The 23578-nt window shown below is 42.8% G+C and overlaps 1 protein-coding gene across 3 annotated transcripts in view; it reads right to left on the bottom strand.

Moving 5' to 3' along the window:
* Window positions 1–12012, bottom strand: part of LOC311039312 (vasoactive intestinal polypeptide receptor 2-like) — a 56109-nt gene extending 44097 nt beyond the window's left edge. For all 3 annotated transcript variants that reach the window (XM_084049101.1, XM_084049102.1, XM_084049103.1), the window contains exons 1-2: window positions 11650–12012; window positions 359–455 (exon numbers count right to left, since the gene is read on the bottom strand). In XM_084049101.1, the coding sequence (XP_083905227.1) occupies window positions 359–455; window positions 11650–11754 (202 nt within the window). In that variant the 5' untranslated portion in view covers window positions 11755–12012. The remainder of the gene's footprint in view (window positions 1–358; window positions 456–11649) is intronic.
* Window positions 12013–23578: the final 11566 nt, after the last annotated feature.

Here is a 23578-nt window from a genome sequence, read left to right as displayed (position 1 = left end):
TGTGTGCGTGTGTGCATGCGTGTGTGTGTGTGTGTGTGTGTGTGTGTGTGTGTGTGTGTGTGTGTGTGTGTGTGTGTGTGTGTGTGTGTGTTGTTTGTGTGTGTGTGCATGCGCGTGTATATGTGTGTGTGTGTGTGTGCGCGCATGTGTGTATATGTGTGTGTGGGCGCGCATTCGTGTGAATGCGTGTATGTGTGTGCGCGCATGTGTGCGCGCGCATGTGTGTGTGTGTGTGTGTGCGTGCGCCTGTGTGTGTGTGTGTGTGTGTGTGTGTGTGTGTGTGTGTGTGTGTGTGTGTGTGTGTGTGTGTGTGTGTGTGTGTGTGTGTGTGTGTGTGTGTGTGTGTGCGTGCGTGCACCTGCACTATACAGTTGCTCTTTCTCCAGGTATAGCCGACACTCCTGCTCCGCTCTCTTCAGCTCCCAGTGGAACTGGCACACTGGAATTCCATTGGCCTGCGGACACAGGAAATAGGAAGTTAAACCAGGAAGTAGGATGAAGGATATAAATCACACAGCGTCAGGGAACTTCAAGCATAAATCACACGGCGTCAGGAAAGCTTTGGCAGCCCACCCATCTCATCACTTATCACAGCAGTCAATCAGTACGTGCGTTCTCAGAGCATGTTTGTTTTAATGATCAATACAAAATAATCTGATTCTGATCGATCTTGTTTTGCCAACAGCACCAACGTAGTATACTTTAAGTTCCTATTTATTTATGCCTTGTGAGCTTGTAGATCGGCTATTTTTGTTATTGGTCGTACGCCGATGTATATAAGGCTTAAGCAGTTAAAATAAAGTATTTAGCCGACACGGTTATCCAGATCCAGAGACTTAACAATGGCTCTTCTTTGGCTCATAATCATAGGGTAACCTCTTTTGATGCCTTATAGCACCCATCTTAAAGGTGATATAAAGAACCTATGTGCTATATAGCAGTGATAAGCAATACATGTTTTATTTATTTGAAACAAGGTTGATTTTTCAATGGGAATAATGGCATGAACCTGTATGAATGAGGTGTCAACTGTATGAAACGTTTCGTGCAAAATATTTGTATGTATTGTATGTATATGCATTTTCGGATGACTGAGTTAAATCAACACCTTCTAAGAGGTACAAATCGTATTAAATGGGGGTCTAAGGCCCAAAGCATAGCAAACTGGGGGTCCTTGAAACGGTTGAAAATGGATGTAGAGTCTTGCGTTTCTGTCTTGGGGCTGAGGGTGCCGATACCTGTTGGGTGTTAAGTGTGGTGCTTTTAGATGGATCTTGCTGTGCAAATTCCACATTTTTGACCGGCTTTTTGAGAATCCACCTTTCCATGTTGTACTAGTGATGGTAAATAAAGTCTCATTGGGTTAGAATTTACAGAAGCTATTGTGGTGTGATAGAGTTTAGATTTGTCACTTTAGATTTGGCTTTGTGACGCACTGTGAGCTTGTAGATCTGCTGTTTTTGAAAAATCGTGAAAATGTGAACATTTTTCACTCAAATCTTTGCTTCTGGGTCAACATATTTTGAGATGGGGCTACTCCTGGCTGCTACACAGCGCGCGCACACACACACACACACACACACACACACACACACACACACACACACACACACACACACACACACACACACACACACACACACACACACACACACACACACACACACACACACACACACACACACACACACACACACACACACACACAGAGAGAGAGAGAGCGGTTCTCTCTTCTCCTCTGCTGCCTTCTGAAAGAAAATAAGTATCGATATTGTACAAAAGAAATCTGGCGACCCACAGGCTGAGAACCCCTGATCTAGACAACCTTTTCATAACAGCAAAGCATAACATGGTTTACGCAACATATACCACAGAAGGTATAGGTTTCTAACAGTAGGTGTTCAGCAGTGGTGGAAAAAGTACTCAAATGTTTTACTTAAGTAAAAGTATCAATACTGCAATGTAGATGTCCGGAATTCAAAATTTCCTTGAGTAAAAGTACAAAAGTATTGGTATCAAAATGTACTTAAAGTGCCAAAAGTAAAAGTACTAAAATGTTTGAAAATAGCAGATCTACAAGCTCATGTAGTGGAGTAGAAGTAAAAGTACTGAAAACTGGAAATACTCCAGTAAAGTAAAAAATACCCAAATATTGTACTTAGTTACTTTCCACCACTGGTGTTCAGATTTCCAAACAATTTTAAAGGGGAGCAGAGGTCTTTCCTCCAGTCAAATCCTGAGTTCATTATAAAAAAAGAGTACAAATGGAACCCAAATGGACCTGTAATTGCAAAATGGACGCTTACGGGTCTGTAACCCCCCGAAATGTGCAGTCTCTGGGTTAAATAAACACGGAGGAATCGACAGCGTACGCTGGATAAACACACTCAGACAGGAAGAGAGACAGAGAGAGACAGAGTATGGGGTGTTGTAACGTTCTGGAAGTGGACTGGAATGGTTCGGCTCACAGTCATAAATTCAACACAGGAGGAGCATTTCGAAATCCACAACAGAAAAATGTGAAGGAACGGTCAGTCCTGTATTGTGTGTGTGTGTGTGTGTGTGTGTGTGTGTGTGTGTGTGTGTGCGTGCGTGCGTGCGTGCGTGCGTGCGTGCGTGCGTGCGTGCGTGCGTGCGTGCGTGCGTGCGTGTTCGTGCGCGTTTGTGTGTCAGCAGCTGGGAGGTCTGTTTACGTTAGGATTATTGCCACTCTCGGTTGCGTTTCAAAGCTGTCAATGTGTTTAGGTCTTACACTGGCAAACACACCATTCACACACCCACCCACACACACCCACACACCCACACACACACCTCGCTGCCTCGTTACCCCCCTCGGGAGTCATCCATCCCACGAGCCGCCAAAACAACCAATGAGAATTTCACCTCATCACCAAGTACCAATCACACACCACTACCACCACCACCACCACCACCACCAACAACTTGAACTCATTAGACAAGAAGGCGGCTGAAGGAACAGCCGGGGCTGGCTGGCTGCATGGGCCTTCTTCAATGTCTTGACCTTGGACAAGAAAGAAAGGGCATTAAGTTGTGCCATTAATGGACATGAACCCAGGAAAACGTCTGGGCAATCAGGTCGGGGCATTGTCCGGGGTTAACCTTTCACACATGTAGCAAGCAATGGGAGAATGTCTGTTTCAGAAGTGTTCACATGTCCTACTATAATTAAGGAAACCTTTGTCATCAAAGCGAACCTCTGTCATCAAGGGAACCTCTGTCATCAAAGCCAGCAGGGTTTTCCCCAGTGGCGTGAGCAATTGATCTGAACTTGCACACGGCCATTGACCATTAGCATGTGCGCACAACCGCGACGCCTGTTTTTCAATTTCAAGATTCACACGTTAGAATCCAGGTTGTGTTACTAGCACACATACATAGCTTAGATCAAACTGCTTAAACGTCAACTTATCATGGTTGTGGGAGAGAGAGAGCACATCCCTGGGTAGCGCAACAAAACAGGGGCCACGGACTCCCAACGGGTCCGCAAAACATTCGCTGGGGGTCCGACCTGCCTCACGGCTGCGGACATAAAACCTTCTCTCTGTTAATCACAACGCACCGTGTGTGTGTGTGTGTGTGTGTGTGTGTGTGTGTGTGTGTGTTGCAATTTGTACATCGACTCACAGGAACACACGCCTTGCCCATACATAACTAAAAGTCTGCAAATATATTGAGTGCGCACATCTCCGGGTAATGGACTAGTAAAGATTAATAGTCTGTTTGATAAAGCACACATTAAGCTACTCCCATTTAACAGCGTGATTAGATGCAATCTTTTTTTTTATTTCCTTCCACACCACATTGCAGTTTCCCATTGATGCAGCCATGCAAAACACAATTTTAATAATCATGTATTTATTTAACTATATGTCTCTATCTATGCATGATGATGCCTTGTTAGAAAAGAAACATGTTCATTATGAGAAAAGTCATGGGATATTCATGTGACATGACTGACTTTCCTGTCCACACGTAGGGTGCTGTGTGCACCTTTATTAAAATCACATGTTGTGAACACTATATGAATACAAAGCTTATTGTACAACTTGCCTAGAATGGAATGTAAAGTTAACTAGGTTTGCATGATTCAAACGTGTACTATAAACCCCTATGTAGCAGTGCACAGGGAAGCGTTGCGTTGTAGCTCGTTGTCTACATTACTACGGTAGTAAAGAAGCGTTGTTTGTGTTTTAACAATGTTTCACTTATGAGTTATTGATCACCGAAGTTTGTTCTGTGAATATTTCCAACTCAACCGCAAACATAGCCAAATGAACTAATTTTCAGTGATCTTATCTCACTCTCCAAACACCTCGGGAGTAGGGGAGGCTCATCTCTCCTCGACAATATAAGTGTCATCAACACGGCCACTTGCTCAATGTAAATTCATCTCGTCCATTCACACATGGGTTGAATCAGACATTGCAAAGACTTAACTCAGGGGAGCCGGCAGCGTCTGTTGCATGTCGCGTCCAACTGAGTCGGATATGTGCATTCATACACACAGCCACACTGTTTAAAGTCTGGAAAACGTCCATGTTTAAGTGCATGTGTGACTGCGGCTATTAATGAAGGGAAAGGGAAAGGGAATGAAAAAAAAGGTTACAAATGATATACAATATAAGAATACAAACATAGATTGTAATGTAATCAAACTCATCAAACGTAGTTGAGCTCACCAGCAGAGTCCTGTGGGGTAGGTCGCCAAAGAAAGCCAAACGATGGCATTTTACGTTTCTGCTATAGTGTTGTTTGACTGAAAACAGCCTCTCTAATCTTTAAAGCACATTATACATGAAAACACCTGTACTTCAGTACGATAACACAATAAACAAATCAACGGAACACCTTGCGGTGTTCCATGCAATTTAAGAAGCAATACCGCTTAGGGACCAGTAGTGTCTCCAACAGGCTGCCCGAGACAACTGTCACCAATGAGAGGTATAGCCATACACTGTCACTGTCACTGTCAGTTATAGTTGAAACATGCCACAGTAGGAACCATGGTTACATAAACACAACTTGGGGATGTGTTACGAGTGTGATTGTGTGGCTGTGTGTGGGTTTTGTTTGTATGAGTGTATGTATGGGATTGTGTGTGAGTGTTCACTTCCAGGCGCTGACCCTCGCCTGATTGCTGGCTGCCATTGCAGGCTATACTTAAGACTTCTTAACACCTGTGGTCTGTGGCAGCATTAATGATGTCCACACACACACACACACACACACACACACACACACACACACACACACACACACACACACACACACACACACACACACACACACACACACACACACACACACACACACACACACACACACACACACACACACACACACACACACAGTGTTCTTTTTGTTATTTAGTATGTTTTGAGTCCTCTACCTCTAGTCATTTCGTAATGTGCAAGCACTGGGCCACGGAAGCCAGCTTTTTGTATAAAGTCCTGTTTTGGTAGATGAGAGTAGAGAGAATAATTAGCAATGTGTTGTAACTTTATTTTGTGTTTGTCAGGTTAGTGGTTTAAACTCAAGGTTAGTCTTAGTATGCTTATTTCCCTGAGTTGCTCCGTGTATATGATTTAAAGTCTATTTAAATTAATGTAAATATCTTAAGTTATTAATAAAAACGGGGTTTCAGTCAGTTCCACTTTATGTTGCATTCCTTTTTCCCCTAGACGGGGACGTAACGGAGAGTAAAATGACTGCATAAAGTAAAATGATTGCATAAGAGTAAAATGATTGCATTGTTGTACAGTAGTGAACATGACTGGTCTCGACGGGGGAGAAGGGGATGGGGGGAAACGAGTCCCTTGGTCCAAGATGAGGCCGAGAATGTTAAAATGTGGACCCCAGACTGAAACCATACTCGATACAGCCCTTTACACCAGCGGTTATCAACCTTTTCGGGATTAGGGCCAACTTCAAAATTCCAAAAGATTTCGCCAGCCGCCCATCTGTCCACTTATCGGCAGCCGTGTACTGTTAAGTGGTCAGATGGGTGGGCCACGCGCATTTTCAGAGCATGTTTATCCCATTGAGACCTGAGGCGATTCTTAAAAATGTTTTCTAAATCCTAAGAGTTTTTTGAAAAGATTTTTTTTTTTAAATCACGATTTTTCAAAAATAGCAGATCTACAAGCTTTTATATCTGCTATTTTTGAATAGCCAAAGAAATCTAAAGTGACACAGATGCGTTCCAGGTCTTAATGGGTTATTTTAATGGTCAACCGATTATGTTCCGACCTGGATCAATGGAACTAAGGTAGTATACATTACGTTTTTATCGGTGTCACAATATAAACTCACGTTTTAAGGGTTTAAAGAAAATATACCATTACATTTTTTTACATTAATTTTTTTCTAAATGTTACTGTTATATTACCAATCTCAGTGTTTTGACAATTATTTGGGGGCCCACTTGCAATACCTTGACGGCCCACCAGTGGGGCCCACCCTATAGGTTGAGAATCGCTGCTTTACACCGTCTATGTAAAGACAAACAAGGCTGGTTAACTGTTGATACTAATTTACAGTAGCAGCCTTTTAATACTGTTTAATATATGAACCGCTGATCCCTATGACATACACACTTTAAATCACAAGAAGCAGTTTGTGCTGTTTGGCTGTTTAGGTCACATGATCTACTACACTCTAACAAGAATCTGTCACTGTGCCAGGGGGCAAAGTTCAATGTGCCATACCAGAATGTACACACATGTAGAGATTTGATGACTGATGCACGCACGCACGTGCACACGCACACACACACCTTTTGTGCACTCGCACAATACACAGCTTTTTACGCACAAACACACGCAATTGTGGATGCACACACAAACACAGCCTTTTGCACGTGTGCGCACACACACACACCGACTTTCGCGCAGTTGTTTTTAAATTAACCTCGGCAGATACGTTATTTCTCAGTACAATTTGTTTCATTCTCAAGATGTGAAACAAAGCCATTTTTCCCCTTCATTTTATTAACATTTTTGTAGAGCTCTTTTGTCTTTTCACACCTGGCTACATTTGGCTACACTGCCATTTGAATGTATTGGACTGTAAATATGATAGCAGTGCAGTGCATGCATGTGAAAAAAAGGCAGAATAAAGGCTGCATTGTTTTAGTTTTGTTCACGGCACAGATGGGTGCATTACGTTCATGATTATGACATTTTACTTGATTAATTGTTACTCAAATAATTTATAGTTTGTCATCAGAACATTATGGATAAAAATGACATTTGTTTTGCTTTTAGGGTTCGTAAACAATAGGTGCACAGAGCAGATATGACAAATAACTTACATAATTTAATAACTTTATACTTAAAAATGTATAGTGGAAATAGCCTCTACATAGCCTCTACAAGCTCAAAACACGGCATCATGGCACGTTTTGAGCTTGTAGATCTGCTATTTCCACTATTTTTGAAAATGTTTGAAAAAATATGAAAATGTTTCAATATGGAAAGGATTATGACGATCATACAAAAAAATATTTTAGGCGATCATACAAAAAAAAATTATAGGCGATAATTGTGACAGGCCTACACTGCCAACAAAAAACACTACCGATATTTATTTGGCCCTCTTTTAAAAGGTTTGGACACCCCTGTCCTAAGTTATAAATATCTATCTGTGCCCGTGTCCTTGGCATGGTGCAACACTTTAGGCTGCCTCTGTTGTTCTGACCTCAGACATGACAGTGGTGGGGAGGAGGGGGGCCACTAATGAGCTTCCACTGAGCACAGGTAGAGAAAAGGTGATGAAAAGGTGATGAAAAGGTGATAGTAGGTGTCAGGTGAGGTTGAGGTTCAAACCCTTTGCCCCACCCTGTCTGCTGTTGTTTTCGTAGGGAGCTGACAGACAAGAGAGACCCTCCGGCTGACCTGACGTGTCTGCGTCAGTACCTGCGTCATATACACCGGAAAGAAAACGTCAGACTCTGCTCTCAAGTTCAGCCAAAATGGAGCCTATCTCGACTGGTTCACTTCATGACTGAACAAATATACTTGAACTGCTACAAATGTGTAGACTTTCAGCTCATTGACAATTCTGCTGACAATGATTTAGTAGCGTTCACCTGGTTTGCCAGGTCTGACTAGACCCTGGTTAAACATGCATTTAGAAGGACAACCGAATGGGTCGTGACCCCACAGGGTGGCTTGCTCAAGGACCTATCTATCTATCTATCTATCTATCTATCTATCTATCTCTATATCTATCTCTCTATATATATAATATATGCCACATGGGGCCCCCACCTTCACTTAATGCGGCCCGCAGGTTAATATCGGAATACTGATACATTGATTTCAGCTGTTACAATTCCAAACATGACCTTGTCTATATTACAATTCTATTGTCTTTTTTACGTCCAATGTATTTGTATTTAAGTTCATAAAGTTACCATAAGTATAACTAAATACATTTGAGATTAAATAAAAATGTTACTTTTCAGGATTCCAATAAAAAAATAGGGGGAAAAAAACAGGATTCCAATTAAAATTGCTATTTTTGCTACTTTTGTGTGACATAGAATACGGAGATAAGAGGTGTCTGCCCGACAGTATGTGCAATGTGGTCCTCTGGAGTGAATGTGGAAATATAGTGACCCTCTCCATCATCAAAGCTGCCTACCCTTCAAGCTGGTGTACTATGTGAGTCGAGTATATACTGGTACTTTGTGATAGCCTTGAATAGCTGCTGTGAGTATACTGGTACAGTGCATTGGTGATACTCTTGCTCTGTTCCCTTTGCCAAAACAATTCCCTTGCATGAATCTTATACTTGGCAATAAAGCGTCCTTGTGTTCTGGGTTCTAAAGTATTATAGTATTTGGGGTCAGAGGAGCAACTCAGAGTTCTGGGTCCCATGAGAACATGTCACACTGGATCCCTAATATTTATAGGACAATAAAAATCCATAAACCAAGAGCCCCTGCAGCTAAGGGCCTCTAGATTCTACATAACTTTTCACCCTTATTTGGAATCTACATCTACATGGAAAATACATCTCTGGTATTTAGTCTGGAGAAGCAATTAGAGAGAGGTGAAACCCTAGGCTTATTGTGTAGTTTGTTTTCCAGTTCAGGTTAAAAAGGACAGCACGGTAAACATATGGCAGGCTGCATAAGGCTGACCTTATAGTACACCATGATGTAAGCAACACAATTGCAGATAATCAAATGAATGGTTGTGTTAGATGTAGTGACCGTGTCAACGTGCGTTCACAATCTATCCTTGCACATGGCTCTGGGGCACACCTAAACCTAACACACCTATTATTCATTTTATTAGCAGCAGCTGCATTGCCATGTTTTTAATCTGCAGTAGTCTTTATCCAGAACTGGAAAACTACAAAATAAGCCTACAGGGTTTCATGTCCCTTTAAGTATTATGTAGCATATGTTCTGTTCTGTTCTTAGATGACTGACTCCCGCTGGACTCTGCCAGTACATTTTGCATATGGATATGGACTGCTGGGATGTACACTACTGAACCACAACAGATGCCTGTTACGGATCACTGTTGCTGTTATATCACCATAATATACTGTATGTATAAACATATGAACTGTATGAACATAATATACTGTATGTTCATGCATAGAGTATATTCCCTGGTGATATATTGTACAGTTGTCAGACAGACCTAGCACAGATATAGGATCAGACTACAAAGGTGCGTGCATACAGGAGGCGAAGATTTTGTGCAGTGAAAAGGCGCAAACTGACGTGATGCTGCCTCGGGCGACACGAATGTGCGAAATTCACTTATTTCTCGTCTTTGCTTGTTGAAATATCGCAACTTGAGCGAAGTTCTCCAATTAAGCGACGCAACAACAATATAATCGCCTTCAGTCTGAACGCAACATAAGTCTATTTATTTATTGATTTCATCTTATTCTCATCTCTCCACTCTTAACTGTACCTATTCTGTGTTTTAGCATGCTGTTGCTGCTACATTATCTAGAAGAGTGGACATTTGAGAAGACGGGGCACTTTTATGTCTCCTTTTGGAACACTGGGCACTTGAGATAATTCATCATGGATTTTTGTTTGTTTAACTGAGCAGTGGCACTATTCACTGCCGGCCGGGCACTACTGGGATATTTGGGGACACTGTGCGCGCACGTGCGTGCGTGCGTGCGTGTGTGTGTGTGTGGGGGGGGAATAAAAGCATCAGTGAAGAAAGAGAGAGGGAAAAAGATGGTAGTCTGTGAGCAAAAGAGCAATAATCTGTCAATAATCTGGAGTGGTTTCAATATAGAAACGGGTCAGCAGTCAACATTTCTACGTCACTAAAACGGTGGAATCTAAATATAGTGTCATTTTTAACAGGGTCTTGGCAGCCAAGCCTCTATAATTATTTATAATGAATGCTTTTACACCAGGTTAACCCAGGGCACCACTCTACAACACACCGTTCATAAAAATATAAATGGCCTGCCTGCCCTGGAGCCAGGTTATGGTCACCTTGTGTTGCTTGCTTGTATGCCTACTATTGTATGCCAAGCCCAGAAATATATACTGTTGACATTGCAGGTAGTTCCTGTGTGATTAAAGCCATAGCTATTAAGAGTAATGGGATGGATAATTGTAGGCTGTAGCAATGATCCTGTTGATTTACGCACTTGGGTAAAAAGCCCTCTTATCTCCAAGAACACCATTCACAATGTTGACGCATGCGGAGTGCGTGTTTATAGTCCATCGATTTGACATGACTTAAAATAGCTGCTCTTCTGAGCACCCAAACATCTATAAACCTGTAGGGGAAAAATGACTGTATCTGATAGATCTCACACATCTGTCACCCTCAAACTGCTACTGTGTGGGTTACTGTTCAGATTTCTTAAACTATGTACAATGGTTGTGAGACACTCTGTGATCTGATGTTAGCCTATAGTCCGGGGTCCCCAGGAAAACAACTTTAACACACATATATATATATATATATATATATATATATATATATATATATATATATATATATATATATATATATATATATATATAATTTTGTAAACATTTTGACAACACACATCTTGTATGGGGGTCCCTGTAGGCACAAAATCTTTAGAGATGGAGGTCCGTGGCCAAATAATACATTTGGAGGGGGGTCCTTGACATGAAAAAGTTTGTGAACCACTGATATAGACTATTGAGCTATCTTACTCCACTACATCTCAGAGGCAAATATTGTACTTTTACTCCACTACAATTATTTGAAAACTTAAGTCACTAGTTACTAGATTTTGATTATTATTACAAAACATGCATTAACCACTTCAGAGTATGAATGCTTGTCTAATTTGAAAATAGCAGATCTGCAAGCTCACAATGGGTTGCTTCGCGACTCCTTGTGAGCTTGTAGATCTGCTATTTTCAATTTGATCTGCAAAATGAGTAGCCTTTTACTTTCAGTACTTAGGTATATTTTAAAGCAAATACTTTTGTACACTTTTACTCAAGCACATTTTTAATACCAGACTTTTATCTTCAACAGAGTATTTCTACATTGTGGCATTGGTACTTTTACATAAGTACAAAATGTGAGTACTTCTTCCACCACTGTCTTTAAAGAACATTCCAAGTGTATAGGAACCCTGGCTGGCACTCACCGTGTGAAGAACAGACAGCCCCAGCAGCAGCAGCAGAGAGAACCGGTGCGTCATGGACATTATGATGCTCACCGCCGCGCAAACAACATCTCCACCCGACCTCATGTAGAGACTCCACCGCGCACGGTGAGGTCGTTATAATTAATGAATAAATACACACGGCAGTAGTAGTAGTAGTAGCCTTAACACAAGTATTTACTTATTCCGGGAGAAAATAAATTGTGAGAACGGGAAAAAAGTAATTAAAAATCAATTCGGGTCACAATAACTAAAACAAATTTCGAACCAGCCTATATAGAGAAATGTAGCCTATATATAAACTGTCGGTTGGCCTCAAAGCAATAGAGTCCGCAGGTCGACACACAGCTGTGATGATGTTGGGTCTGTCACAGCTGGGTCTAGTGTGGTCTAATGAACTCCTCTCCCGTTACCTTAAGTGTAGCCTGGGCAGCATTCCATTTTCGGGTATATGATCCGGTCGAAAAAAAAGAAAAAGTGGCCGGATAGGCAGAACCGGAAAGACGTCTCACCCCAAAATAGGTCCGTGCTAATAAAATCCTTGATACGGCATTGTTTAGCTTATTTTTTAAATGTAAATGTGCGTGCACTATCCGGAGACTATTTAGCGTCGGTATTATCCCACGGGGAAATTCTATTCCATTTAAACCGCAAAACCGGATAGGCAGAACCGGAAAGAGGATTCTTTTTTCTTTTTTTTTTCAGTAGGCGTGGTCTAGACCGGATCATATGTTGTCTTCTGGAACGCAGACCAGGCTTTCCTCCGAGGTGGAAAGACTGGTGATGCGAGGTTACCTTAAGTGCGCAGCGCGCCTCCGACACTTTTCCCCCCAGCGGCTACAGCGAGTCGCGTCTCGCGCCTCTAACAGTTAGAGAGAGAGCAAGAGAGACAGAGAGACAGACAGAGAGGAGAGAGCTCTATGGGAGAGAGAGAGAGAGATTAGATTTTTAACAACTAATTTATTCATAAGAGTGTTTGCTAGCATTTAGAGCAACACAACAAAAGTGATTCCCCTATTGTTTACAGAAAAAAGTACAACTTACTTTTTTCATATTATTATTAGAGAGAGAGAGAGAGAAAGAGAGGGAGGGAGAGAGAGCGAGCGACAGCGTCCTCTTGCGGCTGAACCGAGCCTATCCTAAATTAAAGGTAGGGTATGTGATTTGCAATTATTGAAAACATTACAACATGGGTCTATATTGTGATAGTACTCATTGCTATAGAGTGTTTGTTCAGTAAAAGGAGTCTCCCATGTCTCTCCATCTCTTTATTAAACAGAAAATGCCTTTTCAGTGCTCTCTCCTGATTGGCTTAAATGTTGTCACCTATCTGAAAATGTACTTTATTCTCTTTACTAAAGAGCTGGAGAGACCCCTGTGACCGAACAAACGCTCTGTAGCAATCACAATATAATACTTTAACAATGTTTTACAATAATTAAAATCCAAAGAATATCACTTACCCTACCTTTAAAGGTATATATATATATATATATATATACATATATATATATATATATATATATATATATATATATATATATATATATATATATATATATATATAGTAATAAAATAATATATTTATAAATAAAGTTGTAGAACTGTAGTTCTTTGGTAGCCTGACACTCCTGACAATTTTGACAATTTTGACAATTTTCATTTTGTTTCACTCCATTATTGGCCGTATCTTTTTTAAATGGGAGTGGCTAGCGATTCAGGGGCTGGAGCCAGGCTAGTTGTTTGGTGTAATATAATAATAATAATAATAATAATAATAATAATAATATCATATATATAGCCTACATAATAATAATGATAATAATAAAAAATATTATTATTTTTAATAATATATGCGCTTGTGCACATCCAGGCAGAGGTGGAGGTGCTGGTAGGCAAGACAATGTACACTAAGACCTCCCACTGCTTCTCTTGATCAGGAAGGGACCGCACACTCCTTGAAACAAGCACGATGGACTTGGATAAAAGGAAGGAAGTCCGGACTAAAATAACATATATTTTTTTTCATGAATCTGTTATTAGTTGGCACTACATACGGATCCATGACTTGGTTTTCCCTCACAAGACCTGTGGGGGACAACTAAACAAACCAACAGTTGTTATGTGTTTTGCCAAGGCCTGGAAAATACGCCCTGAGATTGGCCAGTACAGTCACTTTGATTGGCAGTTGTGCAAACGCTCACCCCAAAACATGATGTACGAGACTGTGGCGGCTTGTGTGTGACAACGAAGGCATGGATGTGTGTGTAATGACAACTAATAACAGATTCATGAAAACAATGGAATCACTTTTGACCACAACAAATAGCTTAATAAGTAGAGATGCTTATGGGCTCCACTCTATGCTATGGCTTCTGCTGGGGAAACTGGACGACAGTGCCATTCTGCAAATAGACCCCATGGCCAGTCATTTGGGATCAATAGAAGTAGGAAAAAATACCATGTATTATTTTAGAACGGACTTGTCCTTTAATGATCAGTTGATTTTAATGTGCACCACGCGTTTCGGCGTCTTGGCTTCGTCAGGCACTATTTACACGGGTGTGACGGACTGATCACCGTAATTTATAGTGACATCCCCCGTGACAAGATACTCTCCACCCATCTATTAGTGGCTATATACTCCTTCAATTATTCAATCAATTGTTAGCTAGAGATGGGCAGGTAAACATGAGCAATACAAATACAAAGTGACAGACAGTACCAAATTCCTACACCAACTTGGAGAGAAAATATACACTCATATGCCGTTGTAAAACACATTTAAAAATGCCATGCTACACTACAGTATGTCGTCCAAGGTTAAAATCCATTAAAAATTGCCATGCTATGGTGGCCTAGTGATTAAGGCGCAGATCACATAAGCTCCATGAATCATGAGAGCAAGTTGTGGGTTCGACTTCCGAGCCCAACGACCTTTGCAACGAGTCGTTCCCTTCCTTGTTTCCTGTTACACTTCACTGTACTGAATCTGAATAAAGGCCCACAAGTATCTTAAAAATATAGCAGGGCTATGTAAAGCAATGACTACGCCACCCACACATATAGGAGTGAGGGATCCTTTAAACACATTAACCATACTGTATATATATAAATATATAGGACTGAACAAGGTAAGGTTCCCCAGAAAGGTACGGGTTCAGAATGAACAGAACCAGAGGCTGATGTATCAAATGTGTCAAGTTTATTCAAACAGTTGGTATAAAAAGTAGTCAGGTTAAAATACAGAAAGGAAGAAAGCGGTTAGTATTACTGGGAGTTCTGCAAAGGGACTAAACCCAAAAGGCAAAGGGGCAATAAGGGTAAGGGCTTCGGGGCCTCTAAAGTAAATATACCGAAATTAAACAAATCAAATCCAAATAATGCAAAACCAAATAAAGTAAATAAGAAAATCAAAACAAAATACAAATACGCAAAACCAAAATCAAAATCATGCAATTCTACTTAATGGCCCAGTATAGCTCTGTCCTCAGGTCAACCCTATTGCACACAGTCCAATAGCAAAAACCCGTCTAAATAGTATATATGGAGGAGAGACGACAGCCTCCACGTGGCCTCCTCCGCAAGTAACAAGAAATGGTGAGAGACCAACTTGTGAAACTAATGTCGCCAACCAAACGTCGAGCTGGCAGGCTTAGGACCAGCGGACGGGCAGTCATCCCGACCGTCGAAAACCGAGGCCTGTCAGTGCTTCAACTCAATGTCGAGGGCCTAACAACCTCCAAACTCGAAGTCCTGCGTCACCTGGCTGATTCCAACGGGGCAGCGGTTCTGCTCCTGCAGGAGACACACTGCACATCCGACAACATCCTCAAGATCCCTGGGTTCCATCTCGCTGGGTCCATCTACAGCAAGCAACACGGTGTGGCAACGTTCGTCCGGACTGAAATAAGCTGGTCAGCCAGTAGTCAATCCCCACCAGGCTCTAACATCGAGTGGCTGGTTACAAAAATCCAGGAAACATCAGTCGTCAACGTATACAAGCCCCCACCATCAGAGCTGTCCGCAACGTCACTCCCATCAATAACTGCACCCGCCATCTATGCAGGTGACTTCAACTGTCAGCACACAGACTGGGGTTACAACCACACAACACCTAATGGAGTGGCACTGAGAGAATGGGCCTCCAACACTGATGCTCTTCTGCTGTACGACCCCAAGGAGCCTCCAACCTTCTTCTCTGCACGCTGGAACACCTCTACCAACCCGGACCTGGCCTTCGCCATCTGCCACAGTAACGACCTGAAACCGGAGAGACGCGTCCTGGACAGGTTTCCCCGCTCACATCACCAACCATCCATCATTAAAGTCCCATAACTGGTGGAACCGGTACCAGGGAAACCCGTCAAGCGATGGAACTTCCGAAAGGCCAACTGGGAGTCGTATACTGAGGAGACTGAAAGAAGGTCAGCTGGCCTGCCAGACCCAGACTCAGCCAACCTGGATGTGGCCTATGCAGCCTACTGCCAGGTCCTCCTGGGTGCGGCAAAGAAGACCATCCCACGTGGCTATAACAGGAATTACATCCCAGGTTGGGACGAGGAATGCAGCCGCTTTCTGAGTGACCACCAGAGGGCTAGCTCCAGAGAAGAGGTGGACGTGACTGCAGCAGCACTGCTCCAGAAGCTGGATATCACCCGCAGGGCCAGATGGACAGAAGTCGTTGAATCAATCGACTTCACCCATTCTAGTCGCAAGGCGTGGCAGACCATCAACCTGCTCACAGGCAGAAATACAACACCCCACAGCTGCCCAGTCACAGCAAACGCCATCGCATCACAGCTCCTGAAGAACGGCCGCTTCCCGGATGCTGACAAAGACTTTGCCCGACTGACATCGCGTGAGGTGTCTTGCATCTCGGGAGCGGCCAGTGTCGATTCCAACCTCTCGGGAGAATTCACAGCAGAGGAACTCAGTGAGGCCATGAGCAAGCTCAAGCCAGGTAAATCCCCTGGCCGTGACAACATCCACCCGGAATTCGTCATCCACCAGAGCACAACAACATCTGACTGGCTCTGTGCTTTCTACACATCATGCTACCGGAGATTAAAGCTCCCAAAGACTTGGCCCCGTGCCTCTGTTATAGCTCTGCCGAAGCCAAATAAACCTGCAGAAGACCCCAAGTCATACAGACCAATCTCGTTGCTCTGTGTGCCATTTAAGATCTTGGAGAGGATGATTCACATCGAGCCAGTGGTGGACTCACAGCTCCCACGGGAACAAGCTGGTTTCCGTCGTGGAAGATCAACAGCAGACCAGGTAACACTATTCTGTCAGGACATCGAGGACAGCTTCCAGGATAATACGAAAGCTGGGGTAGTGTACCTGGATCTGACTGCTGCGTATGACACCGTGTGGCACCGGGGACTCCACCTGAAGCTGCTGAGGACAATACCGGACCGCATGGTGACATTCATCATGGAGACACTCATCATGGAGACACTTTCCAACCGCAGCTTCACCCTCCAGACCAGCAGTGGCCAGTGCAGTAGGCTCAGAAGACTGAGGAACTGAGACCGCTAAGACGCTGTGAATATCCACCCAAGCCCTGGTCTTCTCTGCAGCGGAATACTGCGCCCCAGTCTGGAGCAGAAGCCCACATGCGAGAAAGGTCGACGTGGCTATCAATACCTCACTCCGAATTGTAACTGGATGCTTAAAGCCTACCCCTGTGTCCCTCTTGCCAGTCCTTGCGGGAATAGCACCGGCCGGCCTCCGACGGGAGGCTGCCACCCTCGCCAGGAAGGCACAAAAGTATGACTGGCACATCCTGCACAACACCACAATAACAACAGCACCTCCAAGCAGACTCAAGTCCCGCCACCCCTACAACAAGGCAGCACAAGAGATGCTCAACTCCACCTCTGAGGACATCCCCAGAGATGCATGGTTGGCAGCAGCTTGGAAGGAGGAGTGGGAGTCAGCCGGGCCCTCCCGAATCCACCGTTACATCTGGGACCCAGGAGATGGCGCCATTGGAGGAGACGACCTACCACGCCGGCAATGGACCACACTGAACCGTGTACGAACTGGGGTCGGTCGCTTTAAAACATCAATGAAGACGTGGGGCTTGGCGGACAGTGCGGCATGCGAGTGCGGTGACCCTGAGCAGACCGCCGACCATATAATCACCATCTGCCCCTTATATAGACCACCCTCGGAAGCCAGCCTCTTTGACCTAGGACCAGAGATGCGGGCATGGCTACACGACACCGAGTTGGACCTCTGACGTTACACGAAAGAAGAAGTATATATGGCACGGTGGTAAAAACAGTGATGGTTAGTTCAGCTCCTACAAAAAATCAAATAAAGCATTAGACCAACCCTCCAACAATTCATCCCAGACATTAGGGCCCTATAGCAAGATGACAAAATACAGCAAAATAACAAACATACCCAATGAGTCAATATATGCTCATGGCTCCCATTGATATAGGCCTGCACAGACACAGGGTACTGCTGCTCAAAGGACCTGGAGGCTTCTGGAAATACAGATATATATTAGTATAATTAACAACAGGCCTAATATTGTCAGCCTACTCTTATATATATACTATTGCTACAATGAGTTATAAAAACCTTGTAATTTGTTTCAGATTGTCTTACCGAGAATTAGTCTGTACCCCTCATGCCTCCAGGTCTCTCTCACAAACACTCAAGCCAGGCTTCTGGCTAGACAGGAGGCCACAAACCTGGCCACCCCTCTTTATGCACTTTCCTTAAAGGGCCAGTGCTACAAAAATAAAACAAATGATATGCCATCCAATTTTACAAAAAAATCCATGGTACACTATGTCGTCCAATGTAAAAAAACAAAACATAAATGAAATGCCAATCTACCGTTCGGATATATAGCACTGAGCGCACTGGCCAATACAAACTAATACGTGAGTGCATTTCCGAACGCAACCTATGTTGTCCGATGTAAAAAACCTAAAAATTCCCATGCTACACTGTTGTCCAATGTAAAAAACAAAACAATAAATGCCATAGAGCACTATGTCATCCAATGTTAAAAACATTACAAAATTGCCATGCTACACTATGTCGTCCAATGTAAAAATATATATTTAAAAAATGCCATGCTACACTATGTTGTCCAATATAAAAAACGTTTTTAAAATGCCATGCTACACTATGTCATCCAATGTAAAAAAACATTAAACAAAAACTATGCCTATACACTTACACAAATATTAAAAAGAACCAAATACCAGAACCACCTTAATATATGCATGAGCCTCAGCTTAAGATGACAGTGTGTCTTCTAGACAAGCCAAGCTATACATTTTTACAAAAATGTTTAAACACCACAATATTTTGCCTACCCAAATCAAGGCCCCAAGCCCACATGGACAATAAAACAAATAGCTCTTTAACGCAGTGAAGCAATATATGGCCATGGAGTAGGCCAAGCAAGTCTGTAAATACAGCCCATAAAATGTACCGCAGTGCAACATATTGTATAAATGAGGTGATTAAGCCATATACGGATCATTAAAACCAGGTAATTATAAAATTTGACATAGATCTAGGCTTTCATTCAAGCCATATGGCTCCATTGAGTTCAAGCCAAGTGAAGATCCAGTATAATATAATATAATAAACTTTATTTATAAAGCGCTTTTTGAAACATGGTTACAAAGTGCTTTACAATGGCAATATAAAATACAGTAGACCAAGAACGATTCGGCTTAATCGTTTTTTTGGTGTTTACACTGAAGCAATTCAGCTTAAAACAGATGGTAAGACAAACAATACAATCATTACAGCAATAAACAACACAATAAAAACAATAAACAAAGTGATTTAAGAGAAAGCCATGGTATAAAAGTATGCTTCCCTCCGCAATAAAAGTGTTTTGAGGTGACAGAGTGACCTTCTCGATGCCAACAAATTTGAGTGTGGCTGCAGAACCATGGCCTCTCTTACTGTAATGTCTATGGCATAGCGTACTCCATTCTCCCATTTTCTATAGCTGCCTTTGTGTTCAGCTATTACATACCTTTAAATTGTGTTTAGTTTGACCAGTGTAAACCACACAGGGACACTAAATATAAACTACATGGGTGGTGTTGCAGTTAACGAAACACTTTCATTTTGTATTTCTCTCCCATATGTGGGTGATCGGCAATCACAGTGGTGATTGGCTGCCTGTCCGTGATGGACTATAGGAGCCAATGGAAACTATTGTTGTCGGGGGTTTATTGTCTTTCTTTCTTTCTCTCAAGCATTAACACAGGACACAACACAGGATATACAGCGCAATATGTGCTGGGTGGAATTCGCTATCAAATGTATGTAAATCTGGCCCCGCAAAAACATTTTCAAGTAGTTCAACTACATCGACACGTTGTGAGCTTGTAGATTGGCTATTTGAACTATTTGAATATAAACTGCTCACAAAATGTAAGGAAACTTGAATTTGGGCCATTATATCTCCCCTTTACTAATACCAATTAGTAAAGTGTTATATATCATTTTTATCGGTGATTAGTCACCTTTATAACGAGGTACAGCTTGTAAGCATCGGGCATTCATGGAATGAGCAACACAGGCAAACGTGTGGGTAGCGCCGAGCAAAAATGTGCCAAAATCACCCAATATGCTTTTGCTGGTAATCGCTCTTGTTTTGAGCGACCTGCCAGCACACACCTGCTGAGAGGTGGGTTCTGCAACTTTGCGTTCTGCAACATGGGTTCTGCAACTTTGTTGAGTTCGTGTATGCTCCAAGCAGCAACACTGCCCCCATAGCCTAGGGTCTGCCTGACGTTTCTTCCAGTTAAGAGGTAGTTTTTCGTTGCCACTGTCGCAAAATTGCTTGCTCAGGGTGGGATGTCGGGTCTCTTCTCTACATGTAAAGTGTCTTGAGACAGCTTGTTGTGATTTGACACTTTAATAAAATTGAATTGAATTGAATTGAATAGAAAGATGCCACGTTTGTCCCTTCAGGATAAGTGCAATAGGGCAAGTGAAGCTGGTGTTCCGTTACGCAGTCAGATTATGCATTATTTGATGTCAGCCCTGGTACCATTTGCAGGCAGGTGTGTGCCAGTCAAAGGTGTGTGACTGGCACCTGAGCATGGGCTCTGCAACTTTGACATCTGTCTTTGGTACCGTTGTCAGTGGCGGAGCGTCCGGGGAGGCAAGGGAGGCGGCCGCCTCCCGGCCCGCGACCCTGGAGGGCCCGGCCGCTGGGCCCTCCAGGGTCGCGGCCCCGACCCGGTCGCCGCGACCGGGCCGGGGCCGCGACCTCTCCGCGGCGCCTCTCCGCCTCTCATTTAATTAAAGCAACAACATAACCCTAACCTAACCCTATCCTAACCCTAAAACCGAAATAAAGTGACAAAAAGCCCCCCAAAAGGTGACCCGACCCGACCCAAACCCGCAAAATTTTCCGCGCGCTTCGCGCGCGGGATGTGCACCCACGCACGCGCGCGCAGCGCGCGTGCGTGGTGGCACGGGGGGGGGCCTGATCACTGTGCTCTGCCTCCCGGCCCGGCTTTCAGTTGTTCCGCCACTGACCGTTGTGCAAATCTTGCCTGTAAATCTATGCTTCCTCAGTGAAGCAAGGGGTCTGGGTTGTTGACTTCACCAGTCTCACAGAACTTAGTCTTAAGTTTGGAAATGGTACCAGGGCTAACACCAAATAATGCTGTCACTCAGTCTGCATAACGGAACACCAGCTTCACTTGCCCTGTTGCATGGGCCTTATCCTGACAAAAGTGGCATCTTTCCATGGGGGCAGTGTTGCTGCTTGGAGCATACACAAACTCAACAAAGTTGCAGAATCCATGTTCAGGTGCCAGTCACTCACCTGTGAGGCAGTCACACACCTGTGACTGGCACACACCTGAAGCCCATTGAATGTCATGAATGTTACGACATTGAATGTCAGCAGAAAAGTCTAACAGGCCATTTTGGCACATTTTTGCTCGGCGCTACCCACACGTTTGCCTGTGTTGCTCATTCCATGAATGCCCGATGCTAACAAGCTGTACCTCGTTGTAAAGGTGACTAATCACCGATAAAAATGATATATAACACTTTACTGATTGGTATTAGTAAAGGGGAGATATAATGGCCCAAATTCAAGTTTCCTTACATTTTGTGAGCAGTTTATATATATTTCTTACAGTAAAACATGGCAAAGAAGTTTAGGGATAATGGGTAAGGCACTGGAGAAAATATGGCCCTCATTGTTCTAACACCACAAACACCAAGGTTTTCTATCGCCCACTATAGGGGACAGAAATACAAGATAAAGAGTTTGTTAAATGAAACACCACACATGGGGGGTAATTTCTCCATTCCGACATCTCGCCACTCCGACTAGTGGCTTCCGCGTGCGGTTAGGGTTAGGTATAGGGTTCGTTAACGTCGGAAAGGCGACATGTCGGAAAGGCGACATGCACTCCACCCATGGTGTTGAAGTGGAATTAAAAGAGGGGTTTAGAAAGAGGTTGTGGGTGGGGTAGGGGGGAGAGAGACAGAGATGAAGATGGGTTGGGGAGGCAAGATAGAGACAGAGAGAAAGACAGAAAGACTAAGAAAGACAGAGAGAAATTGACGTAAAAAGGCAGAAGTAAGCATACAGACAGACAGACAGACAGACAGACAGACAGACAGACAGACAGACAGACAACCATGCCATTCCCTGTTGCCCTGCAGGTGGGTCGATCAAAATAGCCAATTTAGCCAACCAGAGCACTTAAGTAAAGTGTGACAGTGCGCAGGGACATGACATCCAAAGCATTTATATTCTAATCTGTGTCATTCTCTGTTCAGCATTAGATGGTGCAATCGAGGCAGCGTGATGCATCACTCTTAAGGTGGCAATTCAACTGCCTCAATTTGGAATGTCAGAATCCATTATAATCGATTTTTGGCTCGAAGTTAAATGTGGCACTTCTTGAAAATAAAGAAAATAAATGTGCTGCTGAGAACTTGATGAATAATTTGTGCTGTATATTCTATTAGTTCCTCCTGTCAACTTACTGTGACAACTAACTGAGTTAAAAGTATTTTTTTATGAATCTGTATTAAAATGGATTCATCACATAAAAAATAAATAATAAGTTCACGTTGACAGAAATGAGAAGTGTATGTTTCACAATATTTAGTTTATTAAAATTCATAAGCATTAAGCCAGTCTCCTAAGGTCATACAAAAAGGTGCACAAAGACAGACCCTATTGAGCCCCTTGCCAAAGGGTAATTATCCATGTGGCAATAGTGCTCAGCGTAGTAATACCTACAAGACCTCTTTTTTCGCATGTCCCCACACAGGGAAGAAGTTCCAAATTAAGAGTATCCCATCGCTTGTGGTTTACATGACTCATTGTCGTTGTGTACTGACTTATATCGGTAAAACATCTAGAAACAGAGAATCAGCTAGCACAAGAGCTCTATGCGTAGAAATGACCATGATTATCCTGTTGCTGTTCATTTTCAATGACTCAAAACATATTTGCATAGAATAAGTCAGCCTACCCAGAAGAGGTGGTAGTCATGATCTTCTGTTAAAACAACATGAAGCATACTGGATAGATAGACTTTTTTACAAACCCTTCACCTTAAAGGTCTTAATGATGTATTGTTACTCAATATAATGTCATAATTGTCATACCTAAACGTGTTAATTGGGGGTTTAACTTACCTCCTTCATCTTGTGAACTTCTTGCCTGGTGTTTGTGTGCATATTTGCATTCATGGTATTTTCAGTGTATTTCTCCACTCTCTGACAATGAGAATTGGACAGAGTGACTTTGTCTCTTAAATTTGTCATTTTATTGAGGTCTTCCTTGTAAATATTTTTTGTAAATTCATATGTATTTTCGTATTTCTTTGCATCATTGTAATTCTGTGTTCTCACACAATGATGTATGAGT

Source organism: Gymnoscopelus microlampas (assembly GCF_963454915.1).
Source record: "Gymnoscopelus microlampas genome assembly, chromosome: 22".
Classification (NCBI taxonomy): Eukaryota; Metazoa; Chordata; class Actinopteri; order Myctophiformes; family Myctophidae; genus Gymnoscopelus; species Gymnoscopelus microlampas.
This window is presented reverse-complemented; position numbering and strand designations above follow the sequence as displayed.